Source organism: Dioscorea cayenensis, chromosome 2 (genome assembly GCF_009730915.1).
Source record: "Dioscorea cayenensis subsp. rotundata cultivar TDr96_F1 chromosome 2, TDr96_F1_v2_PseudoChromosome.rev07_lg8_w22 25.fasta, whole genome shotgun sequence".
Lineage (NCBI taxonomy): Eukaryota > Viridiplantae > Streptophyta > Magnoliopsida > Dioscoreales > Dioscoreaceae > Dioscorea > Dioscorea cayenensis.
Genome location: NC_052472.1, coordinates 796,322 through 820,095, shown reverse-complemented (window position 1 = coordinate 820,095; position 23,774 = coordinate 796,322). Strand labels below are relative to the sequence as shown.

General features: G+C 38.2%; 2 protein-coding genes across 3 annotated transcripts; both read left to right on the top strand.

Moving 5' to 3' along the window:
* Positions 1 to 84: 84 nt before the first annotated feature.
* On the top strand, positions 85 to 6,958 carry LOC120276052 (RNA polymerase II C-terminal domain phosphatase-like 1). 2 transcript variants are annotated; one of them, XM_039282802.1, is made up of 16 exons: positions 85 to 450; positions 618 to 1,088; positions 1,457 to 1,667; positions 1,748 to 1,905; positions 1,995 to 2,065; positions 2,206 to 2,287; positions 2,394 to 2,480; positions 2,909 to 2,972; positions 3,469 to 3,578; positions 3,673 to 3,726; positions 4,054 to 4,150; positions 4,271 to 4,494; positions 4,589 to 4,666; positions 4,826 to 4,891; positions 5,971 to 6,044; positions 6,419 to 6,958. In XM_039282802.1, the coding sequence occupies exons 1-16, from the start codon at positions 178 to 180 to the stop codon at positions 6,495 to 6,497; spliced, it is 2,199 nt and encodes a 732-aa protein (XP_039138736.1). In that variant the 5' UTR covers positions 85 to 177; the 3' UTR covers positions 6,498 to 6,958. The 2 variants fall into 2 exon arrangements, with proteins under 2 accessions (XP_039138736.1, XP_039138731.1); XM_039282797.1 differs by having other exon boundaries at positions 2,206 to 2,311.
* A 7,518-nt stretch (positions 6,959 to 14,476) lies between these two features.
* Positions 14,477 to 17,832, top strand: LOC120269215 (lysine histidine transporter-like 8). The gene is made up of 5 exons (XM_039276563.1): positions 14,477 to 14,920; positions 15,618 to 15,751; positions 16,337 to 16,764; positions 17,003 to 17,134; positions 17,295 to 17,832. Exons 1-5 carry the CDS (start codon positions 14,529 to 14,531, stop codon positions 17,778 to 17,780), a joined length of 1,572 nt encoding a protein of 523 aa, XP_039132497.1. The 5' UTR covers positions 14,477 to 14,528; the 3' UTR covers positions 17,781 to 17,832.
* The last annotated feature ends 5,942 nt before the right edge of the window (positions 17,833 to 23,774 follow it).

Sequence of the window (23,774 nt, the reverse complement as noted above, 5' to 3'; positions counted from 1 at the left end):
AAGCCGAAACAAAAAGGGCTGTTTCGTAATTTTGCAATGAGTTCTATAAACAAGAAAATGGGTCTTGCCTCTTTCATTGTGTTGTGCCCCCCTTTTGAACAGCTGCGCAGGGGAGGGAGGGGCGGACTTTGGAGAGCAAAGAGGACAGTCTCCTTCCTTCCGAGTTGGAGTTGTCCTATGACTCGTGTAGGGATCAAATCCGTGGTGTATCATGGGGATTCTTGCCTCGGAGATGTCGAGGTTTTCCCGGCGAAGGCTAAGAATTTCCAGCCCTTCCCCAACAAAGAGATTCGCATCGATCGCCTCTCCCCTCCAAGCGAACGCTGCCTTCCCCTTGCCGTCATCCATACCATCTCTCCCTTCTCCCTTAAATGCAAAATCCAAGCTAAATCCGCCACTGAGCAATCCCCCCTTACCCATCTCTACTTATCATGTTTTCAAGAACTCAAGGTTCTCCTTTACTGATTGATCTCTCTCTCTCTCTCTCTCTCTCTCTCTCTCTCTCTCTCTCTCTCTCTCTCTCTCTCTCTCTCTCTCTCTGTTTGTCTCTCTCTTCTGCCTTCCCTCTTTTGGAATTCTAACACTTACCCGCTCACTGTCCCTTCTCTTGTGTTTAGACTGCAGTTGTGTCTGTTGGGAACGAGGAATTGCATCTGATCGCAATGCCCAGCAAGGTCGAGAAGGTCCCATCCTTCTGGTGCTGCGCCGTTCAGGCAGGTCTCTATGCCTCCTGCATGGCAATGCTCAATCTCCGCTGCCTGGCCATTGTCTTCGATCTTGATGAAACTCTTATAGTAGCCAATACCATGAAGTCCTTTGAGGACAAGATTGAAGTTCTGTCCCGAAGGATTGACGATGAGGATGATCCTGTAAGGGTTTCGGGGATGTCAGCAGAGCTCAAGAGGTACTTGGAAGACAAAGAACTCCTGAGACAGTATATTGAGGGTGATAGTGTTTTGGACGGTGGGAAGCCGATAACTATCCAGAACGAGGAGGTCCCAGCGCTACCTGGTGGACATAGCAGTCTTATCCGGCCCATCATAAGGTTGCAAGAGAGGAACATTGTCCTGACCCGGATCAATCCTGAGGTTTTTTTTATTCTCAATCACCCTCTCCAACTCTTATAGTTGCTTTTCAATTGCTCCTTCCTACATGCGAGCCATAGATTTGATAGTTTCATGTACTCTACACTGAAATTAATCTCAATTAGTGTTGCTTCTTCTCTTTTGGACATGCCATTTTCTCCCTTATCTTATGCATAAAACTCCAATTCTATGCCCTCTGTCACAAATAGGGTGTTGTTTGGCTTAGCATGGAAGATATCTTTCACGTTTGACATTTGCTGCAGACATCACATTCGGCTATACTTTTTGAAGAAGAAATGGTGTTACCTTATTTTAACCTGAAAGATGCTGGTTTTTTATCATGTGATTATTGTGCCTTTCATCTTCTGCAGATTCGTGATACCAGTGTGCTTGTAAGGCTGCGACCTGCTTGGGATGATTTGAAGAGCTACTTAACTGCTAAAGGGCGTAAACGGTTTGAAGTTTATGTGTGTACTATGGCTGAAAGAGACTATGCTCTCGAGATGTGGAGACTTCTGGACCCAGAAGCTAATCTGATTTGCTCCAAGCAACTGCTAGATCGAGTAGTATGTGTAAAATCAGGCAAGCACCTTGTCTTCCGAAGGGGACAGTGATCCTTCATTGTGGCAAGCATTGTTTTTACTACTTTGAAAAATTAGCAGGTCACAGGAAGTCACTACTACAAGTTTTCCAAGATAGAATTTTTCATCCGAAGATGGCTATGGTGATTGATGACCGCATGAAGGTTTGGGATGACAAGGATCAACTTCGTGTCCATGTTGTGCCGCCATTTGCACCATACTATGCCCCTCAGGCGGAGGTATTTATGTTCACAGATCAGGAGAGATTGTTCACTTAGTGATGAAATATTCTCTGCTACTAAAATTTATTGATGTTGTTGTCTAGCAGATGGCGAATGCAGTTCCTGTACTTTGTGTTGCTAGGAATGTCGCTTGCAATGTCCGTGGTGGCTTCTTTAAGTATGTGCAGAGATGATTGTGTTAATGGTTCCCTCTTTGTTTCATCAGCATTATTTTTTAGCAGTAGACTCTAAATATATGGGTTCATGTTGTTATGTACACTGTATTCTTTCAGTCTAACACATGTAATTGCATGTCAGAGAATTCGATGAGAATCTATACCAAAGAGTAGTGGAGCTGTGTTATGAAAATGAGATGGCAGATTTACCACAGGCCCCTGATGTGAGCCATTACCTGTTTTCAGAGGTTTGCTTATTTCTTTAAAAATAAATGCTGTATTCAAATTCTTGTGTATTGTTTGATCTTCCTGTCATGGATACTTTGTTAGGACTCTGGTGCTATACTCAATAACAATCGAGACATTCCATTATCAGAGGCTACTAATGGGGCAGAAGTCGAACCAAGTCTTAAAATAGTGAGTTGTTTATTATGTTTTCATTTGTGGTCCCTGGTGTATGGAAAAACAAACACAGAATGCTGGCTGTGTTAGCGGGGATGATCATTTTTTGAAAAAGTTTATGTTAAATCTTTGTCTTTTTTTAATTTATATTCAAATTTTATTGCCACCCTTATTACTCTGCATGAATCTTACTGTGCCATGTAAATTTTGTGGAGCCTAAACTGCAAAGAAAGACCTCATGCCAACTCAAATAACTAGTGTTCAAATCTTAAGCTTCATGCTTATGATAATCCTAGCCCACTGAAATAAATTCAGTTGTACTAAGTATTAACAGACATTCTGACTAACTTGAAGTTAAACATGAAATGGTTTGTGCTGGAATATGTGATTTCTCAGTATGGCTACATCACATGATTGCTCAATGGGCCTTTGCTTACATGCAGGCATCTTCTGGAAATCAACAGCCGGAACAACATCAATTGCAGTCATCTATCTCTTCTTTCTCAGGTAATGTGGTCTGTTTGTTCAACCTAATGGATTTCCATTTCTGACAATTAAGTTCATTTTGAACAATCATTTTTCCCCCTTGTTTTATCTACCTCTATATACCGTTTGCAAGAACTGAAGAGTGGACTCATATAGTCCTTTCCTTTAAATGATGTAGATTTCAGATATATATTTCAAGTGATTTTTGTAGCTAGTGTGGGAGCTTTTGCCTGGTTCAGTTTCACAATTCTTCTTGTATTTTTTAAAAGTTATTTATCTCATCTTTATGAGATTTATGGTGCCATTAAGTGGCAAATCATATCTTCATATTTAGCTCTTTTTGTTAAAATTCTTGTTCACCCTATGTAAAAGTTGTTCACATGGTTTGGATGAGCAATAATGCATGCATAATCACTAGATTTGATCATTTTCTTCTGATGTAATGTTTCATTTATAGAGCACCTTATCATTGTTTTAGTAATTTATTCACATCATTTTGATTTCTTTTGAGTTGAAGGTGATGAGTTAACTGTAAATCAAGAGTCCACTGACAGCAGAGATATGCACACTGGAGCCACATCATACATTACTGCCTTACAAGAAATCGCGCGAATCTGTGGCTGGAAGGTACTTAATGATCATATACTTTGCGAAAATTTCACCAAAAAGAGAAAATTCCAAAGGGACCTGAAATCTTGATATTTTCTGTATTGCTGTGTAGGTTGAGTTCAAGTCTGTCATGAGAAACCATAAGGATTTGCAATTTTCAGTTGAGGTTGGTAACTATTTAATAATTCTGTGTGATGTCTGAATCTTGAACTCCTATATTATTCTGGTTACCTCTTCACTACTAATAGGAGGTGATTAATAAGTATTCTCGTAATACTTTCATTTGAATCTGCTTGGGGCATGTTTGTTTGTTTGAGTGTTTGTTCTGTTTGTTGGCTGGTTAATAAATTGTTACCATCATAGACAGCAGAAACTCGTATGTCATGGTCTTCCTCTTCTTTGGACTTAGTTGCTCATTTAGGAGAAATTTCATTTTATTTGACTACTGCAATTTTTTGAGCACTTGACCTTACTTTGCCAGATTGTTGGCCAGGTTCTAATCAGCACACAGAAAATAGGAGTTGGGTCAGGAAGAACAAGAAAGGAAGCTAAAATGCAAGCTGCTGAAAATTCTCTAAGAAATCTGGAGGGTGAGAACAATTGTTTGTATGCATGGTTGCTTGTTTGCTTGTCCATTGGTGGTCTATCTGCATTGCAGAATGATATTTTCCGGAACAAAATTAATTGTGATTTTCAATTTTATAATCCAGATGACTATTTGGCATTCGCTTCATCTGACAGACGAGTTGTTTATGGAGGTTTGGGAAAACTCTCCCTTGGAGGTGAAAATGGGTTCTTAAAGGATACTGATGTCGCACCTGCGAGTGAGTTCTCTGAGAAAGAAGACCCACCTTTTAACAGCAAAACAGAAGACTTCGTTGAGCTCGATGTTTTGAACAAATTATCAGCTGTTCTGTCTTGTGTCAAAGAGCTAGTAAGAAATTGTTGTACTTCTTTAATGTGCAACAAATTTAGGAACCTAAACTGTAATTGTTGATCCTTGTAAGCACGTTTACATGTATGTGTAGTGTATGGAAGGCCAGAGTTTAGTCTTTCAGGATCAAGGCCTGGTTTCAACGATGAGTAAAGGGCACTATTGTTTTCAGGTAACTGAACTTTCCATTTTGATTTTCAAAATGATATTGTCCTCTTTGAGTTTTCAGGTGTCCTATAATTTTGTTGTTCATCATGTTTGAAAGTTCTAAACATGTGATAAATATTCATGGCTGATATTTTCTGTTTGCTCCACGTGGCTTGCTCTACAGGCGGAAATTGATGGGAAAATACTAGGAAAGGGTGTTGGTTTGAGCATAGAAGAAGCTAAGCTTAAGGTCTGAGAATCACCTTAATTAATGCACATTTAATTTACTATCTAACATTTCAGTTGTCCTGTAATATAGTTATTTGTTCAATATTATTCACGCTTCAACCATCACAGGTGTTACTTCTGCATGGTGGCCTTGTTTCGTTGTGGCACTGGCTTTTGTTAGGATATTACTCACATATTACATTTATTCATTCCACTGTAAATTAGCTTTCCCTAAGCACTGGATTCATCATTCTTTTGAGAAATATCCATTAATGAAATAGGATATGTTACGTGCTCTAAAAGTTGATTAGTTTTGTTCCATGTGCAATATTGCTATTGTCATATACCTCCTAGCCATATCTTAATTTTTCTTCTTTGGCCTTATCTTATATTTGTGCCCATGTCAGACAGTTATAACTGCATTTATATCAAACCAGTCATGGATTAAAACTTATCCACATCTATAAGACTTCCATGATGATATGTACTGCAACTTTTCTCTGAACAATAGCAAGTAGTTTGACTATGTATACATACCAACTGAGATGTCTACTCGTATCTCTCGTGGTTCATTACCATTCATCATGTTTGTTCAGAGTTGTAAAATGGCCTATGTGAGGTCAACTTCAATATCCTGGCCAAAGTAATTATTTATGGGTTTGAAATAATATATATAGTGAAATAAACTCTTTTCAGGTTGGGCCTGGGGCATTAATATTAGACCCTACTTAGAGTTGGTATGGTTGGTAGCTCTATATACAAGCCAGGCCTAATTATAATGTTAATTTATTGTTCTTCCTCATGAATCTATGGTCAGTCATTTGATATTATCTGCATGATTAATTGTAGATTGCAACTTGTTTAGGCAATGTTTGGTGCATCCCCATTAATTAATAATTATGCTAGTGTCTGTATTGGCAGCTTCATTTGCAAATTTGCTGTGCTGCAAGGGATAATACTGATTTGCTTCTAATACTGGTCTACCTCTCCGATCTTGGAGTTGATGTTTAATTATTAGTAGTCTAGAACTAGATTTTTGTGTCTTGAAGATTGCCATTGTGGAACCCAAGATAATAATGGCTGTGGTTGTTGCTTTGTCAGGCTGCTGAGGAGACCCTTAAGATACTTAAAGCATCTGGTGATCTGTCAACACAAAAGCACCTACACTCATCTAGGTGATGCTAAATTGGGTTATTTGTTCTTGTGTCAGCATTCTTATTGGTTTGCAAAGTAAAGCACTTGTTTCTTTTGATTGGCCATTGATTTCTCATGCGCATTCCCTTAGATTTTTAAAGTTTTCCTTTTCACTGAACAAATTTTTGACTGCCTGGTAAAGGATATGTTCATGCTTATTTTATGTTTGACATTCTCTACCACATGCTATGCGAGTCATGGTTTATAGCAACCCCATAATAAATCTCGAAAGAAATCTATCATGAATACCAACTTAACTGGAAATGCATTATTATGCATCCATGGATGGCCTGAAATGGGCAAATGTGTGCCTGCTTACCAATCATTGAAATTGCAGTTGGTGTCTTTGTTGCAGGTCTAGGCCAACCCCATCACCATCTCCACCATTATCGCAGCAACAGCCGCCACTGCCAAATGAAAAAACTTCACTCTAATAGAAGGATGAATCAATGGCTCTGGAGGCCTAAACTAGCCTCAGGATTTAAAGATAGCAGTGTAGACTTCTATCATAATAGGTCATTCAATTGGAAACTTCAATCCTCCAATCAGGAGATCTCTACAGCTGTTCTTGATGTCCCAGGAATTGTGGCATACTCAAGAACATTTCATTGAAGGCAAAAAGAGCGACCAACTTATGATGCTTAAGTTCAGTAGAAACACCATGTGAAACAATAATATCATGTCATAATACTGTGTGAATGTTACAGAAGTTTCTTGTAAGAAGCAAACAAGTGCAAATTAGGAATTGTTACTTAAGTAGTGTTTGTTTGGAGGAATTTGGAATTACATATAACTTGAGTTACTAGGTTTTTAAAAATCCCGTGTTTGGTTCACAGGATTCCAAAAACCTCATGTAACTTAGATTACATCATTTAGTTTTACGTCCAATTCGAAATCTTGAGAGTTGAAAATCATGAGATATATATATATATATATATATACATGTATATTAATGTATATGCATATATATACATATACATATATATATACAAAAAATATATATATATATTTATATATATTTATATAAATATACACATGTATATTTACATATACATACATGCATATGTATACATAAACATAGCTCTACATACAAACATATACATGTATGCATATACACACATATACATTTATATGTATGCATATACACATATACATTTATATGTATGCATATACACACATATACATTTACATTATATGTTTACATATACTCATATACATATATGTATATCTATGTATATTTGTATATACACATATACATATACTTATATAGATATACATATACTTATATACATGTATATAAATATCTACATATATACACTGTGGGCTCCTTTCTTTCCATCCGGCCTTTAATTAGGATTGACCGGATAAAAAGCATGGATCACAAATCAAATTTCAATATTTTGTAGACTTCAAAGAATTGTGGGTTCATGACTTCCATTAGGGGCAAGCCCCTAGTGTTAATTACCCTGGACATTGCCACAGGAACCTCCGATTAAGAAAATAAGTGTGAAGAAAGAAACAGATTATGACAAATAAATTTTATTCATGAATTCATAGACTTCATTGAAAATACAAGAAGTTTGGAATTTAATCATCTTGACGCAACAATAATTGTAGCCTTTTATTTCCTTCCGACTATTTTGCCGAAAATCGCGCTTTGACTTTTGTTGACTTTTGGTCTTCGTCAACAGTTGAAATATGCATCTTGAACATGATTTAGAAATTGATGAAGTTATGTCTTGGATATTTGAATTTGCATCTTGGACTTGATTTGGAACGTGATTTGATTCTTCATAAGCTTCGGCCTTCAGGCTTGTGAAACTTATTGCAACTTGTGAACTCTCCAACACTTTAACTTTGAGGTTGTTGAGCTCATTTGTTGATTTATTTGGAACTTGGAATTTGGAACTTGGACTTTGAACTTGCATCTTGGATTTTGATTAGGAACTTGATTTGATTTTTTATAAGCTTCGGCTTTCATGCTTGTGAAGCCCTTTACAACTTGTGAACTCTCCAACGCTTTATCCTTGAGGTTGTTGAGCTCATTTGTTGATTTATTTGAAACTTGGATCTTTGATTTTGCATCTTAGATTTAATTTGGATTTCAAGCTGTGGATTCCCTATGTCGATGAATCACAAACTTGGTTTGACCTTCCATAAGCTTCGGCTGTCATGCTTGTGAAGCTTTTTATAACTTGTGAACTCTTCAACTCTTCATCCTTGAGGTTGTTGGGTTCATTTGTTAAATTTGCTTTCTTTGATTTGATTTGGAACTTGATTTGACTTTTCATAAGCTTCGGCCTTTAGGCTTGTGAAACTTTTTGCAACTTGTGAACTCTTCAACGCTTTAGTCTTGATATTGTTGAGCTCATTTGTTGATTTGGTTGAAACTTGGAACTTGGATATTGGAATTTGCAACTTTGATTTGATTTGGAATTTGATTTGACTTTTCATAAGCTTCGCCTTTTGGGCTTGTGAAACTTTTGTAACTTGTGAACTCTTTAACGTTGTAGTCTCGAGGTTGTCGAGCTCATTTATTGATTTATTTGAAACTTGAAACTTGGACTTTTTAGTTTGCATCTTGAATTTGATTTGAAACTTGATTTGATTTCTTTATAAGCTTTGGCCTTCAAGCTTGTGAGGCTTTTTGCAACTTGTGAACTCTTCAACCCTTTAACTCCGAGGTTGTTGAGCTCATTTGTTGATTTGTTTGAAACCTGGAACTTAGATATTGGAATTTGCAACTTTGATTTGATTTGGAATTTGATTTGACTTTTCATAAGCTTCGGCTTTTGGGCTTGTGAAACTTTTGTAACTTATGAACTCTTCAACGCTGTAGTCTCGAGGTTGTCGAGCTCATTTGTTGATTTATTTGAAACTTGAAACTTGGACATTTGAACTTGCATCTTGGATTTGATTTGGAACTTGATTTAACTTTTTATAAGCATCGGCCTTCAGGCTTGTGAGGCTTTTTGCAACTTGTGAACTCTTCTACACTTTAATTTTAAGGTTATTGAGCTCATTTGTTGATTTGTTTGAAATTTGTATCTTGAACTTTGAAACTTGCATTTTGGATTTGATTTGGAACTTGATTTGATATAAGCTTCGGCTTTCATGCTTATGAAGCTTTTTTTGTAACTCATGAACTCTTCAACACTTTAACTCCGAGGGTTGTTGAGCTCATCCGTTGATTCCTCATTTTTTAATGCCTTGATTTTTGATTTGATCTGTTTTTAGAATGCTTCGCTTTTTGAAGGTCTTGAAATTTCTTTTGCCACTCTAAAGAGAGTCAATGGCCTCAAAAAGGGTCCATGAGCTCAAAAAGAATTTTTATGGGTTTTGGAATTTTTTTCATCCCTTCTAAGTGAGTCAATGGCCTCAAACGAGTCCATGAGCTCAAAACGAGTTTTTAAGGGTTTTTGGAATTTTTTTCATCACTCGAAAAGAGTCAATGGCCTCAAACAGGGGTCCATTAGCTCAAAAAGAGTTTTAAGTGTTTTTGAAATTTTTTTCATCACTCCTAAGAGAGTCAATGGCATCAAACATGGTCTATCGGTCGAAAAAGAGTTTTTAAGGGTTTTTGGAATTTTTTTCATCACTCGAAAGAGAGTCGATGGCCTCAAAAAGGGTCCATCAGCTCAAAGAGAGTTTTAAGGGTTTTGGAATTTTCTATCACTTCTAAGAGAGTTAATGGCCTCAAACAGGGTCCACCAGCTCAAAGAGATTTGTCATCACTCCAAAGAGAGTCAATTGCCTCAAACCGGGTCCAAGAGCTCAAAGAGAGTTTTAAAAGGATCTTCAATAGCCCATCCGCTTCCGTGACTGTTAAGAGGCAATGAAGAGGTCCTCCAAAAGAGAGCAGTCGACATGCATTAGACATCACGGTAAGCTTAAGGGGGTCTTGTGAAATTACCAAAATATCCCTCATCTTCGCTAAAAATCCTTTTTTTCTTCTTTTCTTTTTTTCTCTTTTTTTTGCATTTAGATCCTCTAACTTTTCATTTTTTTCACGTTTTATCAAATTTTGCAAATAAACCCCCAAACTTTCACATTTTCATATTTTTTCATATTTATTATTTTTTTTGCAGTTAAACCCTCGAGCTTTCGTATTTTCACACATTTTCACATTTTTTGCATATATGTCCTCAATTGTTTCATCATTTTTTTTTCTCCATGGATTTTGCATAAAAGCCCAACTTTCTACAAATGTATTTTTTTACCATGACAAAGCCCTCTTTTTTTTTCTTCTTTCTTTTTTTCAAATAACGAACAATTACATTTCTAAGCATGTTTGAACTCAACATGTTAAAAGTTTAAAAAAACTAACTAGAGAAAAATCTACAAGGCAAGGCATGAGATGGAGATTTTGATTGAGAAAACATGCCACCATGGATACATAAAAGCATGTTGCCACATATACAATTCATTGCTCACTTAATCAAGGAGTGCATGGTTAGTAAAAGCAATCCAAGTTACGGATCCTACCATGGCATGGATTGACATGGGAGTGAATGAAGATTTTTTTGTTTTGTAAAATAAAATCCAAACATTTTTTATATATAGCATAGATGCAACCAAAACATGCCTCGAGAGCTTCTTAAGAGCATCTACCTCTTTCAAGCTATAAGCACTTGAAGAGCTTCTTAAGCATGCCTCGAGATTTGTGCTAGGGTTATGACGGCGGCAGAAGCCATATACATCGTCACCACCACCACTAAGATGTCCTCTGTCTTCATGGTAGTGTTTGGAGAAAGAAAGAGAGAGTGGGAGAGGAACTAATAGAGCCGAAGGACCATTGTCAGACTCCGACGATGTTTGGATTCTCAAGTTCCTCTTCACAAGAATCGGTCATTGATCTCCTCAACGCCTTGGAATGAAAATCGAAACCTGGAATCGGAGAAAAGAGATAAAGATGAGGAGGAGCAAGGTCTCTGACGCTGCCACGGCCATCACCACGTTAATTCTCTTCGTCTTCTTTTTTTTTTTCTCTTCTTTTTCTTTCCTTTTCTCTTCCTTCTCAATCTCTCATTCTTCTCCTTTTTTTCTTTTCTCCTGCTCTCCCTTTTTTTCTCCTGTTCTCCCCTTTTTTTCTTTTTTTCTTCTTTTTCTCGCACAAATCTTCAACTTCCCCTAAAAATCCTCAACCTCCAGAGATATCCCTTTTTTTAAATTTCAAATTTTATTCAAAAATCCCTTCTTATCCATTTCTTTTTTTATTTCTTTTTATTCTCACTCATTTTTTTAAAAATTTTTGATTTTTAATTTATTTTTATTATTATTATTTTTTTCACGTGACAATTTGTGGCGCACGCTTTTTTTAATCATTTTTAGCCCTCATGTATCTTTTTTATTTGATTTTTTTTTTCTATTTCTTCTTCTTCTTTTTTTAAGTCTATATAAACATACACAAATATACATATACTTATACACATGTTTTCCAATTCCAGATTTACAAATTATTCCAAACAAACATAAAATTTTATAATATAGTAATTCCAGTTACATCCATATAAACACAAAATTTGATTGCACTGTATTTTGAAAATCAAGTAGTTCCAGTTACATTATAACTAGAAATCCACTGCATTTAGAATTACATCCAAGTATCCAACCAAACGCCACTTTAAAGTAGCCTCATTTGCTGTCTCAAACTAATCATGTATACTAACTAAAATAATTGCTTGAAGTTATTGACAATTTTAATCAGGTAGTTTACACTGATGGGTATGCATGGTATCATGTAATAAATTTTTGAAGGATTTGTTGTTTGTTCCATGGAAAAGTCCTCAAGATCCTTGGATAAGTTGCGGAGGACTAAGCAAGGTCTTTTTCTTTCCATATGTCCATGAAGTATCTCATTTTTCTGACTTATTCCGCAGAAAACTAAAATTGCATGTTTGTTAGGTTTTGAAAATTTTTGAAAATTGCATGAAGTTTATATTCTCGAATTGCTTTTCCTTCCCATTCCTTCCAACTCGCTTAGATTTTAACTTTTTATTCTTTTTAAATCTTCAGTCAAATGCTCTTTTTGACTTTACCTTTCACGCCTACCTAATTGCTTAGGTTTTTTCTAATACTTTACTTTCCTCTAACTTTACTCTTGTCAATCCTTTAATCCATTTATTTAAATTTTTACCTTTAAAACGGTTATCTACTCAAATCTTTTAACCTAATCTCTTCACTCATTTAATCCACTTGTTTAGATTTTTTTTCCCCTCTAAAACCTTACTTTCTTCAATCCTCTAAACAAATTACTTAGGTACTCTTCTCACTTCCTCAACCTTATTGCTTGAGGGTTTTTTTTTCCCTTCTTCTAGCTCTAGCAAGCATGTAAAAATGTGAGAGTGGGGATATGAAGTTTTGAACTAAAGGGGGAATAGTTGACATCCTACCCTAAGCTACCCCAATTATTATTTTTAAAATTAAATTTTTATATTTTTCAACAGCCTACCCAAGTGCTCATATACCAAATGCTTACCATTATCACTTTCTCAATCCAACTGCTAAGGATTTGAACCATAGCAGAAGGTTGACATTACAGTATTTTACTCAACAAGCTATCCCAATTATTATTCTTGAAATTAATTTTTATACATTTCAACATCTTACCCAACTGCTTACACACCAAGTGCTTGCTCTTCTCAATCTTTCTGCTTTCAACTGCTTATATATTTCACACCTTAATTTCTGCTTATAAAGACTAATATGTCTTAAAAAAATCTTAAAAATACCGTTCAGAAAACTAATTGTTGGACACATAAACACTAAGGTACAAAAACTAGCAATAATATGTAAGAATTTCAATTTACACATTTGGATTTAGGCACACAAGCACTTAGGTAGAAATAGAAATATTTTGGTTTTAGATAAATTATGGCATGACAAAGAAAAAACACACAAACACACAACGTACAAGACGGAAGTAAAAAAAAAGTACAAAAAGGTAAAAGGCAAAATAAAGCTAGAAAACAACCACCAGAAGTGATGCTAGCCCTAATCAACAAGCTAAAAGCAAGCAAAAAATGGTGAAAAAATACAACCGCATCGGTAAAGTCCAGCGTGCGGTAACAAGAGTCCTACTTAGTTATAAAAGTGGAGTGGCTCACTCCAATGAAGACTGGGGAGTCGTGGTGCCTGCAAAGTCTTCTAATATAGCGCTCAAAATATTCACAGAGCACTTGAGTTTTTGAAGTGATTCTCCTAATAAGCGCTGTGTGTATCATAGACTACAGAAATCCCAAAAAAAAAGAGCATATGAATACTTTTTAATAATGATGGAAAAGTCTATTTTTTTTTTTCAAAGCGGATATATTTCATAGAATGGTTCGTAGAAGGAGATCCTGTAAAACGTGTTGTTTGACTTCCCGTGAAGAAAACTAGGAGTTCTAGACCTCGCGTTGTGAATGGGAAAAAATTTACAAATCTAAGATTTGACTAAAAAAAGGATCAAATACACTAATAAGCAAAAACACATTTGAAATAACATATGATCAGACATTTCAGTGGCCTAATAGCAAAGTACACAAGTATCAATACCGTGTTCAAATCGGTTTATCAAATTTCCAAACACAAATTATAATTAGATCGATTTAAAAATAGGGGGCTTTCCACTTCCAGCGCTGCAAGCATGCTTGTTCCTGTACCCTTCGAAGCAACATGTCATTATCATTTCGTCGAACATAATGTTATTTATTTCTTGGATGCCTTTGAAAGATTGGTGGATTCATCTCGATACATATTCGAATGCGGGCCGGGCTTAGGGTTTTGCAAAAATCCAAAGGTGCTGTGAGCATCGGTCTCAATGATATACTTTCTTTGACCACCTCCCGGTGTTTTTTAGTGACCACAACGCGGCGATTGGCCCCATGCTGTCAGGGTGCATCTTTTCACCACGACACCATCATCATTTTCAGTACAACCCACCGTCCTTATGCCCTTTAAAAAAAACTGACATCTCACGGTCCTCACAATTCACAAAGAAGGCCCGGTGTATAGCGCTGGTGTTTGTAACTTTGTATGAAATATAGGGTTTTAAGTTTTTAACCCTCTCTGTTACTTTGTAAGAATAGAACGTGCTTACACAACAAAGAAGTAAACAGATAAATAAATGGAGTTCCCGCCAAAAACCGGTTTCTTTCTCTTAATAAATATTATTATTATTATTATTATTATACTTACACTTTGTTCCCATCCCATCCCATCCCATGCTTGGAAAGTCGTGTTCCTGAGTAGTATAATTTTTTGTTTTCCTTTGTTGGATATTGGTGGCGGATAGGAGAAGTTTTCAGCAATGGGTACTGTTGATGCCGTGCCGGGCCACATTGCTTTTTCTGGCTCAGTGTCCCTGTTCTTCACCTGCCTGGCCCAGTGTCCCAACACCTCATCTCAGTGATATCACTTTTGAAGGAAGGAGAAAGGGGAAAGAGAGGAGTGAATGTGCGAGTGTCAGTGAGACTGTGAGTGAGATGGAAGGCAAGGTCGGAATGGGTGGAGGAGGTTTCTCGGAGGCGGAGCTGGTGTCGATCCCTGCGACGCCGAGGGGTGTCTCAACGCCTGAGACGGTGACGCCGTCGGGGCAGAGGTCTCCCCGGCCGGGGGCGGCATCTCGGTCGTGGACGCCATCGGGTTCGGTGATGATATCTCCAATGGTAGGAACACCGATGAAGCGGGTGCTGGTGAACCTGAGGGGGTACCTGGAGGACATGGGCCACCTCACCCGGCTCAACCCGCAGGATGCTTGGCTTCCCATCACTGAGTCCCGCAATGGCAACGCCCACTACGCTGCCTTCCACAATCTCAATGCTGGAGTCGGTTTTCAAGCCCTTGTTCTTCCTGTTGCGTTCGCCTTCCTGGGCTGGTGCATATATATTTTTTTTTTCTTTCTTTCTTTCCATTATACTGTTGAGCTAATTAATGTTTTATTCTTCTTCTTTTTTTCTTCTTCTGCTTTTTTCTTTTCTTCCAGACTTCCGCAATGAATTAATAGCATAGAACACTACTAACTTGTAGACTTGTTGTAGCTAGTTGGTTTTGCTTTACTTTGTTAACTGTTGATATAGAATGAGCTTATTATATATGCCGGCCATATTCAGATTTGAGATTTCAGAGACCCTCTATTAGATATATGTAGCTACCCAACATATTCACCACCAACGGCAAACTAATACATACCATGTATCTCAATGTGTCTTTCTATTCTTACTTATATAGCTCAATGTGGTTAGATTATTCCACTGATGTTTGCTAGATATATATGTAGTCAAGTGCACACCCACTCCGTAGATCTCAAGTCACCAGTGGGACAAGCTTCTCCTAATAAATGTCATGGCACCGTTCCTTGGCATATTAATTTGACTTTCATTATGTGACCATCCCAATGAATAACATGGAATACCATGCTCATATCATTCATCAGAACTCTCAAATCCCACCTTTTAGTGCTTTTTAGTAATTATGGTAGTTAAAAAATCATTGGAAATTTTGTAGGTAAAAAGGACTGTAGGTTCATGGCTGCTTTGATTATTATAGTTTTTATTTTTATCTTGGAATTGCAGGAGCTGGGGCATATTTTCATTGACTATAGCCTACTTTTGGCAACTTTACACTCTCTGGATACTAATTAAGCTTCATGAAGCTGTACCAGGAAAGAGGTACAATAGATACGTGGAGCTCGCACAAGCTGCCTTTGGTAAGCTTGTTTGTAGACTTCTCATGTAGCTAATAGTTGGTGCATATTGTGAGCTGCGTTGTTTCTATTAACTAAAACTTGCTACAATGTGAGTTTGAAACTTGAAACCAAAGAGATATATTAATGAGGAAGGTAATTTTTATTAGAAAAGTGGCTTTACATCTAGACAGGTTTTTTCCCCATACAATGCTTGTTGAAGTTGGCATTTGAATGGTGTATGCCCGTTTATGGTCACTATTGAGGTTGTGGAGCAGTGCTCTTGGTAAACACGAATGTTACGAATGTTGTTGATAATTTGTGATGCCTTGTACTACATTTTTGTCTGTTTCATATCTAAACTAGATCCCCTGTTTAAGGATCAATTCGTGCAAGTATATTACAATTTTTGTTTCCGCATCATAGCTGGATACAAAAAGGTGCCTGTGGTTGAGAGACATCTTACATGTCAGAAAACGTTTGCATTTCTATCATGGACTCATCCCAAGAGATTAACTTGTTCAGTGTTAAGTACTGTTGGGCTAGCTTTGACCTTAAAAGCCTATTTGCCTTATTGCTTCGGTGACATCTGCTATCCTCTCTTTCCAGGTGAAAGATTAGGCGTTTGGCTGGCTTTATTCCCAACTGTTTATCTCTCAGCAGGCACTGCAACTGCATTGATTCTTATTGGAGGAGAAACAATGAAGCTGTTTTTTCAGATTGTGTGTGGTCCCCTGTGTTCATCAAACCCCCTTTCAACTGTTGAATGGTATCTGGTGTTTACTTCGTTGTGTATTGTTCTCTCTCAGCTTCCAAACCTTAATTCAATAGCAGGCCTTTCTCTCATTGGAGCTGTGACTGCAATTATCTACGCTACGATGGCCTGGGTTCTCTCTGTTAGCCAGACAAGGCCTCCTTCCATCTCTTATCAGCCACTTAAGTCCCCTTCTTTTACTGCATCAATCTTCTCAATCTTGAATGCACTTGGTATAATCGCGTTTGCATTCCGAGGTCACAATCTAGCACTAGAAATCCAGGTACAAGGCCTCTATATAATAGAATTGCTTGTGTTTGAGTAGAAGTTAATTTTTGTGGTGTTTATCTTCTATACTATACGCGTGTTTCTTCTTGAATGAGAAAAATGTGGCAGTGTGACCTTATCATCAGAGAAAGAGTAATTACATTCGGAATATATATGCCAAGACCTGGAGGTTTTATTTCTGATATCTATGAATTGCAAGTAACTAGAGTCATATGTTTTATTGTATTCTGCAGGCGACAATGCCATCAACTTTTAAACATCCTGCTCATGTACCAATGTGGCGAGGTGCTAAGGTGGCGTATATTCTTATTGCCATGTGCTTATTCCCAGTTGCCATTGGAGGATTCTGGGCCTATGGGAACCTTGTGAGTTTATCAAGATTTCAAATTTCAGCCTGATATCCTGTCATGCATTGGCTGTCGCATTGATGTTGCACAACAGCTTTTTGATTTGTTTGAATTAATATGAAGAATGATTTGTGAAATAAGTAAGTAATGGGGTGGTTCATTCCCATTTTCCTTGTAGATGCCTGCAGGAGGGATGCTGAACGCCCTATTTGCATTTCACAGCCCTGATATTCCCAGGGGACTTCTGGCAACAACATTCCTGCTGGTGGTGTTCAACTGTCTGAGCAGCTTTCAGATATATTCAATGCCAGTGTTTGACAGCTTTGAAGCATTTTATACCAGCCGAACAAATAGGCCCTGCTCAATCTGGGTGCGTTCTGGCTTCCGAGTATTCTATGGCTTCATCTCATTCCTAATAGGGGTTGCACTTCCCTTCCTCTCCAGCCTTGCTGGTCTTTTAGGTGGCCTCACTCTCCCTGTCACCTTTGCCTACCCTTGCTTCATGTGGGTTCTAATTAAAAAGCCATCTAGATTTAGCTTCAATTGGTACCTTAATTGGAGCCTGGGGATAATGGGAATAGCTTTCAGCTTAGCCTTTTCCCTCGGAGGTGTCTGGAGCATGGTTAATAGTGGCCTCAGGCTTAAATTCTTTAAGCCTAACTAACTACTGTGGCTTCCTCTTAGTATTATTATTATTATTATTATTATTTTCTGTAGCTGGGTACTGGTATCATTGTGTGTGTGTGTTTTGTTGAAGACGCCGCACCTCATCGTTATTCAAAATATATACCTAAATTGTTATGGTATATCAGTTTGTTATCAGATTATGTTGATGTTTATAAATCACTCCGGCAAAGAGGTCATTCATTGGGTTCTTTGGTTGGGATAAGCCCTTGTCCCTCCTCTAAATATTTAATAATTAATTTTATAAAGTTATCCTTATTGATAAATATTTTAAAAAAATTTTGAAAATATTTATCAATTTAACCTTGAGTTTCATTTATGGTGATCCAGTTTCTGTGTATTGTTTGTTTCTTCTTTCAATGAATTGATAGTTTGTCCATTTAAAAAAAAATATTTGAAATTTTAAAATATTTAATTTCTAATTAGCATTAATATTGGTTGAGATTCAATTCTAGGTGTACCACAGAATTAGCATAACACCAAAATCTATCATGAAAATATAGCAATTTTCAATAGGAACCAGTGTTCCGGCAAACGAAACAATCACTTATCACCAACCACTATTAGAGAGAAATGGCAGTTTATCTCGTTACACACCCGCTAGCCCGTCGTATGTACTTCATTCAACCTGGCAAAACGCAAGCTCTATTGCAGACACCTTAATTATAAGTGTTCTTTCATACATATAAATATATATATATATATATATATAAATTAAAAAGGGCGTCATTTTCAGTCCCATTTCATTCAGTATCCAATTTGAAAGTCTAAAACCTTCTGAACAATCGCAACGGTCTCATCAATACGCCTTTTTAAAATTTACCAAAAATAGAAACAAGTCGATTATTCAAGTCACCTCTGCAAATTATCATTTGCATTTCACCCGATGGGTATACCTATACCTATATTTGGTCAAAAAAAATATTATCCTCTTTGACCAGATATGGATACGGGTATAGATATTATCTGTTATTTTTTTAGCATGTACAGATCAAGTCAGGGTATGCCCCTACTCTATTCATACCCTTACATGTTGGAGTGGATACGGGTAAAATCCATACTCGTACTTTTACCCTTATATATATAATTTTTTATTAAGCTAGATATTTACTCATAAATTAGTAATTTACCAAAAATTTATTTTCATAGTGATTAATTTAAAATTAATATTTTAATTTTTTTAGATATTATTTTAAATTTTATTTAATTTTTATTATTATATCTGATGATAATAGAGCATAATATTATTAAAATTGAATTTTGGATATATATTAACAATCATAATTAAATTTTAAAAATAAATATTATAAAATAAATATAAAAAAGTGGAAATTGCCAAAAAAACCCTTTAAGTTTGTAAAATTGCCAAAAACACCCCGTTAGTTTTGCAATCCCCAAAAACCCCTCCTTTTTAAAAGTCTATGTTTTTTTAAACCCTCAAACCCTCAGAACGGATGTGAACGGAGTGAGTTTCAAATTTTTGGACGAAAAATGCCCTTGCATGGGGAGTCGTGGGCTACGAGCCCATCTCGGCGATTTGAGAGGAAGTGGGCGGTTTTCCGTAGGGTAACCCCGAGAGGCAATTTATTGGAGTCAGCTTTACTTGCTTTTTTTCTCAACTCACGTCTTGACTTTTCCATTTCGGTCTGCCTCCGAAGTTGTCTCTACTGCCAAGCCTCCGTAATTGGCATTTCATCGCCTTTTTCCCTTTCCACCCGAGTATCTCGAAGGAGAAGTCCCCCAGCAACTAGTTGGCATTTCATCGCTTGCAATCTAAGGTATTGAGTATGGTTTTATGTTAACTGCTCATATAAAGAAAGATTTTTTTCGGTTTTTGCTTTTTGTGCTCCTGCTTTTTGTTGGAAGATATCAAGTCTCGTAGGGGGATTTCTCGGTGGGGTTTTGTTAGTCTGCAGGAGATTTCTCGGCTAGGGTTTTGTTTTGTTTTCAGTTTTCAGTATGTATACACTATCGAAATAGTTTTTTTCGATTGTTATGATTTAGTGTAATATTTATAATGTACATTTCCCTTTCGTTTGATATGGTTGCGCTTTTACTGAAAACGAGGTTGACGCTTTAAGAAATGAGATGTTACTGAGTTTTAAAATTTGTTGTCTCTGCTTTAAGTATTCTCGCCTCTGCTTAACAAAATGGGTCTCTGCTTTAACATTTTATATCTCTGCTTAATAACCGAGAGTTCTACCGCTTAAAACCTTATATTTCCGCTTAAACTTTTTGTCGATAATGTGTTGTTATTATCGCAGGCTTTGTGATTATGGCGGTCAACCTAGTTAATGGGCGATGCTATTTGACACGGTTGTGGAGACCTTAGTTGAATTGAAAGTTAACATGACCCCTCGACGAGTGGGAGATTATTCGAAGGACACCGCTTTGCGGTGTCATCTGAGTGGAAGCCATATACCAAGAAAGGGCCCTTCTTGATTCTCTTTTTGCAAAAGTACGATGGTCGCACTAATAAATTCGAGGATCGGGGAAAACCTGCGAGTTTCGGACCTCGAAGATGTGGCCGTCGTTCTTGGTCTCGCGTTGCGATGGCGACGCAGATGGTCTTCGAAGAAGAAAAACCGGTCGGCTGTCGAAGGGCGGTATCTATCAAAGACCCTACGAGCGACAGGGGAGACTCCATCAAGAGCACTCTTGTGCAACTTGTTCGACAGAGTGGAGAAGAAGATAATTTTGTCAAACTCCTGATGGTGTACCTCATGGGGACGATCCCTCTTCCCAAATACATCATACTCGGTTCGAATCGGATCGCTGATTACGTCGATGATCTACCCGGCCCATGGGCGACTGACGATGGGCGCGAGCGACGCACAGTGGCTTATGGAGGATATTCCATGGCGGCCGCCCGAGTGCAGAGATAGATGCTTGCGGGAAGAAGACCAACACGAGGGTACATTAAGGGTTGCTCGGTCGCGCTTAACGTCTCGGTTTTACGAGTGGCCGGAACGGGGAAGAAAGTCCGTTTTCGGCAAGATCCCAAGGATGCTCGTGCTACGGTGAAAGTACTTACCGGAAGCAGCGACGGTAGAAACGAGCTTGTCATCGCTCGATGGAAAAGAGGTAATAAATCATGGACAATGTTTAACATAAGTCTTTAATGTTTAAACATTTTTAGTTAGCGCTTTAACTTTAGTATTTACCGTTTAACTCTTATTCATACTTGGTTTAAATATTTTTGTTCTCCGCTTTAATTATATTCTATAACGTTTAAATATATAAACACTCTGCTTTAAATATAGTTTTTTATAGTTTAAAATGAATGATTTTCTCTGAAATTGTTTGGTTTACATATGTTAGTTTCTCGAAATGGTTCCGTGAATCGTTTGAAGAAGAAATATTTGTTGAGGGCCAACCGACGGATGGATGCCATTGCTCCCGGAACCACTTGCTCGAAGGCGGGATGAGAGGGCGGCCTCTATCGTGGCGCTGAGACGCCGTTCTCCTACTTCCGACCCCCACCACGCGCAGCGATTCCTCGAGCCGGAGAAGCCCTCCCCCTACCCCTGCAGATTGCAACAACCCCCTACCACGACAACGACGGTCCCCTCGACCATGGCGCACCCTCCGACCGTGGCGACTCCCACCGTGACATTGGGCGAAGATGTCACCGCAACTCTTATGCAGGCATTCCAGATATTGATGACCGAGTTTCCTCGGCTTGTCGCTCATGTGGAGGCGCTGGAAGGACGTTCACAACCCATTGCGCCATCCCTCGAAAAGAACTGAAGCACTCGGGACGAACGAGGCGTCGGAATTTGACGACGACGACATCATCGGGAAGGTCGTTCCAAAGGCGGCCACATTCAAGAGACTTGCGAAAAAGAGGAGAACAATACTGCCTCTGTCTCCACCGCCGGCTGACGATGAAACAATAGCAACACTATCGGCGGCTGATGCTGTTACTGAGTCTGTCGCCGTTGATGACATGGCCATGACGGTGGAGGACATCGTAGATGATGTGGCCGTTGCCGCGGTTGAGAAGGTCGTTGATTCTCTTCTCGATGAAATCGTCGACCCGGTGGAACCGGCTGCCGAGATTGCGGCATCAAAGATGGACACAATCCCTGAAGATCAAGAACAAGTTAAGGGTGTGTCTCCCAATGATGCTGTTGTCATGGCCACGGTTGAGAAGATCGTCGAATCCGTTGTCGTGGCCGTGGCCGTGGCCGACAGTACCGCAGCCAAGCAGGACACAATCCCACCACAATAAGAACCATGTAAGGATGTGATCGCGGTTGATGCTGCCGCCGTCGTCCCTCGCGATCGAGCGGACACAATCCCACAACAATAACAACCATGTAAGGATGTGTCAGCGTTGATGTTGTCGCCATCGTCCCCCGCATCGAAGGAAGATGCTTGATGAAGACCCCGACCGAGCAACGAGAGAGATGATCGAGGCTAATCGAAAAATTGGACCCGGACGGCTCGGGAAAGCTTTTTATTCGAAGAAGAAGAAATGGGTTGGCTCGAGTCGTTTTAACAAATACTGAGCGAGAGTTGATGAGGATCTTCCTCAATCTGCTCATGGGACGGGTAAGTGTAACGTTTTTATGATATTGTTTAAAGGTTTTCTTATAGTGTTTAACTATTTCCTAATAGTGTTTAACTATTTCCTAATAGTGTTTAATACCTTTATGTTATCATTTAATTTTTCTACTTATCGTTTAATTATATATAATATCATGTAACAATTAATAATATCATTTAAATATTTACAATATGGTCTTATTATATTTGTTATCGTTTAACCTCGCATATGTCGTGTGGAAGAATGACTGCTATCAGACTCACACGCCGACAAATTATACATGCTGCTTGAGGGGAAGGAGATGGTCATCGATGATGTGATGGGACGCTTTCAGTGTCATAATACAAAAAGTCGCTGAGCAAAGAGCCATATCCTTACAAGAAGCGCCTCCATCACCGAGACCGCTTACTTGCTTTTATGTCAAAGCGGGACGACGCACATGACACGATTATGGCTATGATCGGGGATGCTTTGTCTGCAGACCTGCATGAAGTTCAAATTGTCATCCTCCCGATAATCATGAATGGCCACTTCCATGTCGTCAGTCACAGACGATGATAAACAAGAATACTGAGCGTTATTCTTCATGTCCAGGGTACAATAAGGGACGCGTTGGACATGGTAAGTTCTTTAATTATGTCCGATTAATATCCGTTTGGTATTTAAATCGGTATTCTAATCTCGACTTGCATATCTCGACAGCGGAATCTATTCGACCTTTGTGTCGATATGGAGTTCGGCGAGTCGGCGACGGCAAAGTACCCGCTCGCATGCGACTACGTAAAACCCCACGCCAAAACAAGGAAGCGTCGATTACGGCGCTCACGTCATCGCGGTTTATCGAGCAATTCCGTGGGATGAGAAGTTACGGCCACCGCAGACGGGACGTTCCCTTACCTCGGATCACGGTATGTTACCCGCATACTTAGGAGGGAGGCGGTACGCGTCCCACGACAAAGGGGGTCGTCACAAGCGGGTTAAATTTTGTTTTTGAATAACATGTCCTGTATATCTGACTGTCAATTTTGTTTTCAAATGTAAATCTGGACAAATTCAATTCATTGTTTTCGTGTTCGAAGAACATGACTTGTATATCTTAATGTCAATTTTGTTTGTTTTGAATTGTAAAGCAGGTTAAATTCCATTCGGTTTTATTTCATTGTTTAATTTACGTTGTAATTGTGTACATTTCACTTTCATTGTTTAAATATACTATATATCGTTTAAACATCAGTTTTAAATATTTCAAATTACGGTGTACCCGTTTAAAATAACATTGTCTCTGTTTAAATAAATGCACTCATTGTTTAACTAAATATGGAAAGTTGCCCATCAATACACAATGTTTCTCTTTAGAAACAATGTTTCTCTTTAGGAATATTTTCGATTAAAGGTATGTTACCCGCGATACGTAAGGAGGGG